We start from the raw sequence: 12,056 nt of genomic DNA, 5'->3' as shown, positions 1-12,056 counted from the left end.
AAGGAAGCTCTAAAAAAATGTTGTCTCAAATTTTCATTTTTTTAATCTGAAAGCTCCAAGTCCCTGTTTTCTATGATGCTATAAACTATTTACTGCTGATCAGTCCAATTTAAAACAACAGGGCAAATTCAATGCAGGTGTAACTCTACTGAAGTCAAAGGAGTTACATCAGAGATGAATTTGGCTCATTGATTTCAGAGGGAGCAGGATTTATCCCCGAATCAAAATATTGTGGGCCTCCAGTGGTGTGAATGAGCACAGCTTGTGGATTAGGAAATCAATGGAATTACTTCAGCTGAAAATCTGGTCCAGTATATTCCAATTTCTTTAGTATCTAATTATATTTCATTTATGTTCAAATTCCAAGAGGATTAGATGTGCCAGATTTTTCCTTTTAAAATGTCTGTAGTCAGCACAAGCAGACTTACCATTGCTTTTATGCCTTCTGGGAAAAGAAAATGATTATATAAGTCATCCACGGTATCGTTCCGTCCTACATCACATTCCCGCTGCAGAAGAATTGGTCCAGTGTCCAGACCATCATCAGCCCAGAAAATAGTAAACCCTGCTTTTTTATCTCCTTGAATTAAAGTCCTGCCAATAGAATATTTTAGAGTAAATATAGAGGGAATGACCTTAGTCACAAATATCAACCCATTTGATAGTTCATATGACTGATGCAGGCACAATATGGAGATCTGTGTGTGTGGAGTCTAATCAGCTTTCTTAGTACAGTGACTTCATTGCTGTTATTCAAGGAGCTACAGGCTTGACACTGCTGATGTGTATACATAATGACATAAACAAGGCTGTGGCCAATGTTTTATGTGTTGTGCTTTGCAGTCCAGTCATTTTTGTTTCATAGTTTATTGTGCTAAATTATTTTAAATTAATTATGAATGGTACAACAAATGGCACAGAAGTTCTGCAGTGGGCTGTGATACCATTTAGAAGTTGGAACCATCAGTACTAACAAAACAAAATAGTACTAATGTCTGTGCCTCTACACAGTCTTTTTCATGAACATCTCCAAGTCAGTTACTAAAATTAACTAAATAAGCTTCACAATATATCTGAGAAGTAAGTAAGAGAAACAGAGGTGGTTCACTACTAAAATGTATTTCCAGGGTGGAACACAACAACAGTTTAACAAAGCACAGCAATACTACACAATAGTTTAAGACAAGTGAAGGAACATCATATCCAGTTATTGCCTCCAATGGAACTATGGTAATTTACATTGTCTCAAAATCTGATCCTGAATTTGGAAAGAATTTTAGCCACAGAGGTCCCAATTCCACAGGCCCTCTACACTGCTGGAAATTAGGCACAATTGTCTCTAGTTGTGTGGCTCAAAACTGACACACAAAATTAGTGAACATTTAACATTTGGCTGTATATAAATCACCAACATCATTTCCTGCATGTCCTAAATGTTCCTTGACAGCCTCCCCCCTTAGTTTTTGAGGCCTCACAAAACAACAGCAAACGCTGAAATGCTTGTAAATTGGTGGATTTGGAAAACTGTAATGTTAGCAAAGAAGGTGATTGCACTGCAGAAGTGAGATTCTCAGTCTCTGGAAATACTAGCAAAAATACCTAAGCTTGTCATATTACTGGCTCTTGCAACTTGAAACAGAATATCCAACAGAAGAGAAGAGCTGCTTAGCAGATATTGTAGCAACACTGATGTGCTATAATAGAGGGTATAAGTCTTCAGTAAATTCTAATTCTGGTGGATTTAACTACATAACTACTGTTAGCAGTGGCAGATATATTGTTAAACCTCCTCATACAGCAGTAAAAGTGTACCCCTATGTGTTTGAACTGAAAGAAGGCTTGACATAAGGAAGGACAAGCAGGGCTTGTTTACAGATATAATAAAAGTTTACAGATATGTAAAACCTTACACAGATATGTAAGGTACATATCTAAACCTGTTTAAATTTCCTTCATTAAGTGTGCACCTCTTTCTTTTTATATACTGAATCGGGTTATGTGAGTAAAACCATACTAGAAACATGATTCATAGCAGCAATCTCAGTAGAATACTGAGTAATAAAACTGGTAAAAAAAAATCAATCAACAAAAACTACACTGGAACCTAGGAGTGATGGAGAGACCATGGGCCAAACCTTCAGCAAGGTGGCACAATTAAAGTCAATAGAATGATGCCAGTTTAAACCAGTTGAGGATCTGGCCTGTGTATCTTTCAGAGATATGGGAAATCTAAATAGCTTTGGGGTTTTTTGGTAAAAAAAATAAATCATCTCACCAATTGATAGCTGAAGCTCCTCTGTGGCGGGGAAGGATGGATGGATGGTAGATAATTGATCCATGCTTAGGACTGTCAATAACATCCATGGGGATGAACTGCGTACAGAATGGAAGTACATTTAGATCTGCTCCAACTGATTTGTAGGCTTCAACTACTTCCCGGATAGGCTTGCCCTTAACTCTCCATCTGGGGAACTTAAAAACAGGGGTGCCATCTTTCTCTGCTGCCAGTGCTAAGAAACAAGAAAAATAATTTTTTAAAAAAGAAGTATGTTACATTAAAAATTAAAATGTAACAAATAAGGATGACATCGTATGACAAGTAAATCAGATAGTTAAATAAAAATGGCTGCTTTATATTGATTCTAAAATGCCGTTGTACTCTATTGCCCTGTATATACTAACCCATGCCCACAAAATTTAGGTACCTTTGGCATGGGGAGCATGTTACTCTTATTATATAGCACCATAAACAACTACTGTATGGTACTTGTCACAGGGTGGCTGGTCCCAGTGATTAAAGTAGGTCCAGCACCTCTGTGCCAGAACAGGTGCCCCCAGTCGGGCCAATTAAGGGGGTGCAGCTGACCCTGGGTCAAGAGGGAATTTCAGTAGGTACGTCTATATTGAAATGTAAACCCAGGGTTTGAACTCAAGCTCAAGCCTAACCCTCCTTCTTTATACACAACAATCGCAACTTAACACACAGAAAGGAAGATGAGACCTTGGCTGTGATCAACTAAACAGTCTCAAGTGTGCCAAGTTCCTTTTAGTATTACATAGTCTATCTCATACTCCAGTACGAGAAATAGCATGTGGAAAGGCTAAAATTTCAGGGAGAAAGAGCACAGTAAGAGGGACAACTGTTTTACAAACAAAGGAGCAAGTATCATCATGTAGGAGGCCATCAAGGGAGAAGGTTGGCATAGTAGTTAAACCAGGATTAATCAATTATTTTTTGTCAAAGTCCAAATTTCTTGGTCAAAGTATAGTCGAAGTCCAGACTCCAGAGAAAATAATATAAAAACAACAACAGTGGTAATAATGAGTAAATAAAAAGATTTCACAGTCTGAGATACAGAAGTGCCAAGCACTCACAGCTGTAACGATAGTTAGTGATGTCACAGTTCCCAAGGTAATAGCACCCTTGACCCCTTCATGGGCTCCTTGAGGGCACCCCACTTAGATCTCAAGCCTCTAAGCATTATCTCTCTTAGGGCAGAGGCCTACAACTCTCTCCCTCTAGACCAGGGATTTAGGCTGCAATTTCTCCTGCAATTCCCTGTGAATATCTGATCAGGTGTGACTTTAGTTCAGCACCTTCAGTCCTGTTCTCTCAGGAGCAAGGACCAGCCAGCCTTCATAAAGGAAAGTATTATTTATTCAGAAGAAAGCATTGCAGAGAAAACATACCATAAAAACAATAAACAGCTTGTGTCAAGCTTACTAGGTGTTACCCTTTTTCCACATGGAGACCTGGCATGTTTTAAAGCTTCAGGTCCACTCGCAGGACCTGGTTCCATTGGTCACAGTCTCATGCCAGTTCTTGGATTGGATGAGAGAGGTCCCTTCCCATGACAAGTTGGTCATTTTATATCATTTTCAGTTCTTTGTCAGGCAGTCTCTGGAACCAGGACAAACTAGAATATGCCATTTTCTCCAGGAATGAGACTTCTTCAGACTTGTTACCTACCCTCCTGCCCTGGTGATTTTACTTCCTGCAAGACCTTGTAACTCCCTAATTGGGCTAGAACAGTATCACTAGCCCATAAAGATACATATGACATTTATAAAGCTGATAAAGTCATACTTCTACAACTCATTTCACAGGTTGACAGTTCCTGATAGTTCATTCATGCTTATGTGACTTCTGTTACTGCATTGCTGTCCCAATTTTAAGAAAGAAATTAAACCCTTCACACCAGCAAGTAACAATACAAGGTGAGAAGGGAAACCAAGTCACATTTTTTCAATAAAAATAAATCAGCAGTTTCCTAAATGGGAGCTGTGTTTTGAACATATTAAGAACTATATAATGCTAAGTACTCTGAAAAATCAGGGCCTATGTGTGTCAGATTGGATACCCAAAATTAGTGGATACTTTTGACTTTATTGTCTGTGTCTTAGTTCCCTATCTGCAGGTTGGGGATAATGATGCTCCCTCATCTCACAAGGGTGTTATGAAAAAGACAGTACTCTTGGTGAAACATTCAGATACTATAGTGACATGTGCCATAGAAGAACCCATGAGGAAATTAATAATTCTGTCTTCATAACAGAGTTTGAATAATGTCTGGTAAATAAGGCCTGGGGCCACACACTGAACAACAAGGAAAAAATAAAATATTGAATAGTTGCTCAATAAATGAGCACTGTCCAGTCCGTGCACTGAATGAGCAGGAAAAAATAATATGGCATCATGTAATTAAAGACTGTACCATAATGCATACGCACAATGGTGCCAAATTAAGATTGCACAGGCCATCTTCATTCTGCATTTCCTAACTTTTAAGTAAATGACTGTGCAAGCTTAATAATGTTATTTTAGCATAGTGTGTGTGTGCGGGGGGGTGCAAAATTCTGCATATCCTAGTCTTTTCCTCTAGCAAGGAAATCTCAGTCCAGGTGAATTTTATGTGCACGATAAGAAGGTCCTGTGAGTGTAGATAATTCTTACAGAACTCCAAAGGAAAAATATCACTATGGCCTTATGACTAATGAGATGATGACAGTCCTAAAGACACAGAGAAGGGAAAAGGAAATCCTTTACATAGGGAGCAGAATGGTATTCACTACCCCTCCCCCAATGTTTAGTCCTGCCTCATAGACCTGGGGAAAAAACCCAATCCTTTCGGCGTTACAATGTGCTCCGTTTCTCTAGTGTGTGCACATGCATGCTTGTGCTTGCACCCTGCTGTCCTGCATTGTACAGAATTAGATCTCCTCACTTGTTCATTGATTCATCATTGTTTTGCCAACTAATGGCTGGCCTGGAAAAAGGCTATTTGCACTACTGCTACAATAGCAAACAACTAACAGAGTTTCCTCTTTTACTCAAGTGGTAGCAAGTCTTTCTGGAAATAAGGGTGAGAGTTCTTCTGAAGATAAGTGCATGCAGTTAACTGAGGACAGTACCATATCTGTGTGTATATTCAGTCAAGAACAGAAATGTTCTAAGGACAAAGAACAAACAAGAAGTTATGTTCTAATCTCTCAGCGATGCAGCCGCTGCATCCATCATTAAATTCATTTTTAGGGTCTATGTATTAAGCACCTATACAAACAGAATGGAATGATGAATTTTATTAACTGTCTAACCATGACATGTCATATCTTGTCTAATGATCATATCTATCTGGAATAAGTTTGGTTTCACAGAACTTAATTTTCCACTTCAGCAGTTCTGTACGTGACTTTCAATACAGCTACCTAAGATTCATTGCAGTCAGTGGTATCTTGCTATCTGGTTCAAATGATCACAGACTGCTTCCCTAAAATATATTTTCTGAGGCCCACTGTGTAGTCTTCCATCTCTATAGTTACAAATGAAGAAGAACGAGGAATACTTGTGGCACCTTAGAGACTAACAAATTTCCTAATCACATCAGCCACACTATCAGACCCTCGTTCACCTGCACATCTACCAATGTGATATATGCCATCATGTGCCAGCAATGCCCCTCTGCCATGTACATTGGCCAAACCGGACAGTCTCTTCGCAAAAGAATAAATGGACACAAATCAGACGTCAAGAATTATAACATTCAAAAACCAGTCGGAGAACACTCCAGCCTCCCTGGTCACTCAATTACAGACCTCAAAATCGCAATAGACTCCAATGAGAAACTGCAGAATTGGAATTAATTTGCAAACTGGACACCATTAAATTAGGCTTGAATAAAGACTGGGAGTGAATGGGTCATTACACAAAGTAAAAACTATTTCCCCATGCTAATTTCCCCCCCACACACACACTATTACTCACAACTTCTTGTCAACTGTTGGAAATGGGCCATCCTTGTTGGTGTCATTAGGCATAACCCTAGGTAACTCGGGAGGGTGGAAGACCACGAGTGTCGATGAAGCCTTCCTGCACTAGGCCTAAATGAACCAAAGTTCTTCCATGTTTAAACTCTAATTGACCTCAAAAGCCAGATGCAGAAATTGGAATGTGTAACTGCCAGTTATCAGGTGCAACAGGCCGCATACCAGTGCCAAGCGGTAATAATGAGGCCTCCATACTTCTGGCTGAAAGGCAAAATAACAAATCAAAGGAAAGGGACAAGATAATAATTCCAAGAGAAGTTACTAACAAGCTGGACTTATAGCCGGCAAAATGATTTAATTGCTTAAATGTAATTGCTTGCTACTTGCTTAAAGTAAACTATTATAAGAGGAAGGGGGGGGAGGTTTGAAGGGAAAAGCCCAGCTGCAAAAAGAATAAAAATAGAAAACTGCTTGTCTCAGTGTGCTTGATCTGAGACGTGCCTGTCTCCTTGCACCGCTTTGAGATCTCAAATAAACTTTGATTGCTTCTCCACCCTGGTGTGTTCATTGGCGCGAAGCACACCGGGCAACGAACCCCGCTGTTGCTTTCCTCGGGCACTCTGTGCCGGCAACAGTCTTGGCGTCCCTGGGTGGGCTCGAGGCTGAAATTTAGCCTTGCCCGGACCCCTCTCGGAGGTCGACGGATTCCGGCGACGACCAACACCCAGCGCGCGCCGGTGGCTTCATCGAGGGCCTCGGCAGAGATGCGGTTTGGTCGACCCCGGAGGGCACAACGGTGCAACGTGCTCGTACAGTGGAGAAGCGGCTGCGGGCGACGGTGGGGAACCAGTCCCGTGGATAGGGTGACGGTGCAAAACCGGACCCTTGGATAAGGTAGGAACAGTCCAGTGGGAACTTTACCTGTTTTGACCTGGGGACGCCCAGTGTCTCCCTAGGGTATGGGGCAGGGACAGAGTACTCCAGGCAGGGCAAGGTGTACGCCCTTAAAATGCATTCTGGTGAACTGGAAAGTGTTTGAATCGGATCCATTGACTAAAAGTAAACTGAAAAGGTTCTGTACAGTAGACTGGCCTCAGCACCAGCTGGAGGACCAGGAAAGGTGACCACCGGAAGGATCACTTAATTATAATACAATCCTTCAATTACTTCTGTTTTGTCAGTGTCAAGGCTGGATCCCCACTTTGAACTTTAGGGTACAAATGTAGGGGCCTGCATGAAAACTTCTAAGCTTAACTACCAGCTTAGCTCTGGTTCCGCTGCCACCATCAATTTTCCCTCCCTGGGAAGCCTTGAAAAACCTTCACCAATTCCCTGGTGAATACAGATCCAAACCCCTTGGATTTTAAAACAAGGAGAAATTAACCATTCCCCTCCTTCCTCCCACCAACTCCTGGTGAACACAGATCCAATCCCCTTGGATCTAAAACAAGGAGAAATTAACCTTTCCCCCTCCTTCCTTTCACCAACTCCTGGTGAATACAGATCCAAACCCCTTGGATCTTAAACAAGGAAAAATCAATCAGGTTCTTAAAAAGAAGGTTTTTAATTAAAGAAAAAGGTAAAAATCATCTCTGTAAAATCAGTATGGAAATTAACCTTACAGGGTAATCAAACTTAAAGAGCTCAGAGGGCTCCCCTCTAGTCTTAGGTTCAAAGTACAGCAAACAAAGATAAATACTCTAGTAAAAGGTACATTTACAAGTTGAGAAAAACAAAGGAAAACTAACACGCCTTGCCTGGCTATTTACTTACAAGTTTGAAATAGGAGAGACTTGTTTAGAAAGATGTGGAGAACCTGGATTGATGTCTGGTCCCTCTCAGTCCCGAGAACGAACACACTCCCAAACAAAGAACACAAACAAAAGCCTTCCCCCCCCAAGATTTGAAAGTATCTTGTTCCCTTATTGGTCCTTTAGGTCAGATGCCAGCCAGGTTACCTGAGCTTCTTAACCCTTTACAGGGAAAAGGATTTTGGAGTCTCTGGCCAGGAGGGATTTTATAGTACTGTACACAGGACAGCTGTTACCCTTCCCTTTATAGTTATGACAGTCAGCGAACGGGTAAATGGAATGAACATATGTATGTACAGTTGTTTATGTTGCTAAGAGATAGGTCAGATCTTTTGCAGAGGTGTAATTTAACCCCGACAGGATTGGCAGTGGCTAATGTTAGTCCCTCGAACCCCTCCCCGGTTGTGATGGCGGAGCCGGTGTCCCCTTCGGCTCCAACACCCCCACCATATAAAGACAAGGTGCCACAGGACCCAGAGATTGCCCCTCGGTGGGATTCTATCCATTGATTACTGAGACTCGGATAGCCCATCTTGAAGCAAACAATCGCCCAGCCACTACTATGCAGGTCTATATGCATGTGCCTTTTAACCCGGTAGACCTAGCAGCCTTTAAGGCACAGGCAGGGGAATTCTCCACGAACCCAAGCAAGTTTATCTCAGTCTTTGAGGGGTGCCTGACTAGCCATAAGCCTGACTGGGATGATTGTAATGTCCTTATGCGGACCCTGCTGTCTGAGGTGCAGCATAATCAGGTTGTGTCTAAAGCAAGGGAGGAGGCACAGCGGAGACATGACCTGGATATCCAGAATGTCCCCATTCCTGCCGATATAGTCCCCATAGCAGATCCAAGGTGGGATCCTTATGAGCCTCAGGATCAGACCCGCCTCAATACGTACAAAGAATTGCTTTTACGTGGTCTCCGACACTCGGCTGTCTGACATAACAATTGGGCAAAGCCGTATGAGCTAGTACAGGAGCCAAAGGAAAGTCTGGTTGCTTTTCTGCAGCGTATTCAGGATACCATCAGGCAAACCTACTAATGCCAATCCCGATGATCCGGCCACCGAGGCAATTATAAAGGGTATCTTTACCAGCCGTGCCGCCCCTGATATTAAAAGGAAACTACAGAAAAAGGAGGATTTGATGGGCATGACCATGGCACAAATTCTGGAAACTGCAAACAGGGCTTACAGCCTTAGGGAGGGAGAAAAGGAAAAGAGGCAAGTGAAAATGATGGTCGCAGCAGTACAGGCCAATGGCAAGGGAAAGTTTCAGGAAGCTGGAAGGGGCCGGGGAATGAGAGGCCGTGGACGTGGGCACCCTGGCTCACAGGAAAGGCGTCTGGGTCGCAACCAGTGTGCCATATGCCGGAAGGAGGGACATTGAAAAAATAAGTGCCCCGAAAGGGAAGGTACCCCTATGATGGCAGCGGAGGAATAGGGATGTCAGGGGAGACGGACTATCCTGCCCCCAGAACCCTGTGGTAAAAACGCGGGTGGGAGATTCAGACATAGACTTTTTAATAGACTCTGGAGCGGCACGAACCGCCGTAAACCAACCCCTTCAGCTGTCCGTGGCAGACTTCCTCACTGTGGTGGACGCCACAGGAAAAGGAACCAAGTGCCCAGTGTATGCCCCTCCGGAATGTGCTTTGGGAAACAGAACTCTATCTCACAAACTGGTTTACCTCCCCGATTGTCCAACGCCTCTACTAGGACGGGACCTGCTTTGTCGCTTAGGTGCCACCCTGTATTTCACCCAAGATGAAATAACCCTCATCTTACCCCCCGAGAATGCCTGGATAGTGACCCTTGCAATTGAGCCCTCAGCCATGCAAGCCCCAGAATGGAGCCAGTGGGAGGAGAGGGTATACCCTCTGGTATGGGCATCTGGGGTCCCAGGAAAAGCAGCTCATCAAACCCCCGTTAATGTTCAGCTCTTGCCAGGGAAAGGTCCGGTGCGAATTAAGCAGTATCCGATCAAAAGGGAAGCCAGAGAGGGACTGCAGGAGACTATAGACCAATTCCTAAAGTACGGAGTACTTCCAGAATGCCAGTCAGCTTGGAACATCCCATCTTGCCTGTACAAAAGCCCAATGGCACATATCGGCTGGTCCAGGACCTGAGGGCGGTTAATGAGCAGGTTAAGACTCTGCACCCCCTTGTTCCAAACCCGTATACACTGTTGGCCTCTATAGGGGGGCAGTACACCCATTTTTCGGTCCTAGATTTAAAAGACGCTTTCTTCACGATTCCGGTCGACACCCAATCTCAGGAGATTTTCTCCTTCGAGTGGGAGGACAAGAGAAGGGTTAAAAAGCAGCTTTGCTGGACAGTGCTGGCCCAGGGATTTAAAAATTCCCCCACCCTTTTCGGCCAGGCCCTGGCCAGAGACTTGGAGGAGTGGGACAATGAGGACAAGGTCCTCCTCCTGCAATATGTAGATGACTTGTTAATTGCCGCTGTGGGTCTAACCCCTTGCCTTAAAGCCACTGTGAGCCTCCTGAACTTCGTTGGACTCCGAGGATATCGGGTAGCACAGAGTAAGGCTCAAATTGCCCTCCCAGAAGTACAGTACTTAGGGTTTCACATAAGGCAGGGGGAGCGTCAGCTTTCAAACGAAAGGAAGGAAGCTATCTGTCAAATTCCTATCCCAAGCAATCGTAAACGGCTCAGGGCGTTTTTGGGCATGGCAGGCTTCTGCAGAATATGGATCCCAGAGTTTGGACTGTGGGCTAAACCCTTGTACGAATGCATCAAGGGAGCGGATCACGACCCCTTTCACTGGTCCTCAGAAGCCGACAAGGCATTTAAGGTTTTAAAAAGGAAACTGATGGAAGCCCCAGCCCTGGGTCTGCCGGATTTCTCTAAGCCGTTCCAACTGTATGTGCATGAAAGGAAAGGGGTGGCCCTGGGAGTGCTTACTCAGTTATTAGGCACTTGGAAACGTCCCGTGGCATATTTCTCTAAACAACTGGATCAAGTTGCCAAGGGGTGGCCGGCATGTTTATGGGCGGTCGCAGCAACTGCCCTAGTGCTTGGGGAAGCCGAGAAACTGACACTGGGGGGAATTGTGCAAGTGTATACTCCCCACATGGTCCAAGCCCTGCTGGATACTAAGGGTGGTCTCTGGCTTACACAGGCTCGGGTAGCTTGGTATCAAGCTAAACTTTTAGAAAATCCTGAAGTTACCCTACAGACCTGCCCCTCCCTTAACCCAGCCACCATGCTGCCAGAAACAGAGGAGCAGGAAAAGGCGGTTACTTACCTTCTGTAACTGTTGTTCTTCGAGATGTGTTGTTCACGTCCATTACACATTAGGTGTGCGCGCGCCGCGTGCACGGACATCGGAAACTTTTTCCCTCAGCGGCTCCTGTCGGGCCGGCAGGGCTCCCCCCTCCCGCCAGAGCGGCGCCCCGCTCTCGGGTATATATATCCCTGCAGGCCCGACCCTCCCTCGGTTCCTTCTTGCCGGTGACTCCAACAGAGGGGAAGGAGGGTGGGAAGTGTAATGGACGTGAACAACACATCTCGAAGAACAACAGTTACAGAAGGTAAGTAACCATCTTTTCTTCTTCGAGTGATTGTTCACGTCCATTACACATTAGGTGACTCACAAGCTTACCATTGGAGGAGGGTAGGAGTCAAGGAACAATCGATTGAAGGACAGCCCTGCCGACCACCGCGTCCTCCCTGGTCTGATGATGGATCGCGTAGTGGGCTGTGAACGTATGCACCGACGACCAGGTGGCCACTTTACAGATTTCCTGGAGTGGAACCTGCGCCAAGAAAGCCGCCGAGGACGCTTGGGCCCTAGTCGAGTGAGCCCGGATCTCCGGGGCTGGTACGTTGGCGAGCTCATAGCACGTGTGTATGCAAAGCACAATCCATGCTGACAAGCGTTGCGTTGAGATAGGCAGGCCTCTCATTCGCTCCGCAATGGCAATAAACAGTTGAGTTGATTTGCGGAATGGCCTGGT

At 44.4% G+C, this 12,056-nt stretch overlaps 1 protein-coding gene across 5 annotated transcripts in view; it reads right to left on the bottom strand.

The window, feature by feature from the left end:
- ALDH1L2 (aldehyde dehydrogenase 1 family member L2) overlaps window positions 1–12,056 on the bottom strand; it is a 74,282-nt gene that overhangs the window by 38,755 nt on the left and 23,471 nt on the right. For all 5 annotated transcript variants that reach the window (XM_065564954.1, XM_042843623.2, XM_005300767.5 and 2 more), the window contains 2 exons: window positions 2,276–2,510; window positions 429–594 (listed from right to left, as the gene is read on the bottom strand). In XM_065564954.1, the coding sequence (XP_065421026.1) occupies window positions 429–594; window positions 2,276–2,510 (401 nt within the window). The remainder of the gene's footprint in view (window positions 1–428; window positions 595–2,275; window positions 2,511–12,056) is intronic.

This window comes from Chrysemys picta, chromosome 1 (genome assembly GCF_011386835.1).
Source record: "Chrysemys picta bellii isolate R12L10 chromosome 1, ASM1138683v2, whole genome shotgun sequence".
NCBI classification, from domain to species: Eukaryota; Metazoa; Chordata; order Testudines; family Emydidae; genus Chrysemys; species Chrysemys picta.
The sequence above is the reverse complement of the archived record's forward strand: the minus strand, read 5'-3'. Positions and strand labels throughout refer to the sequence as shown.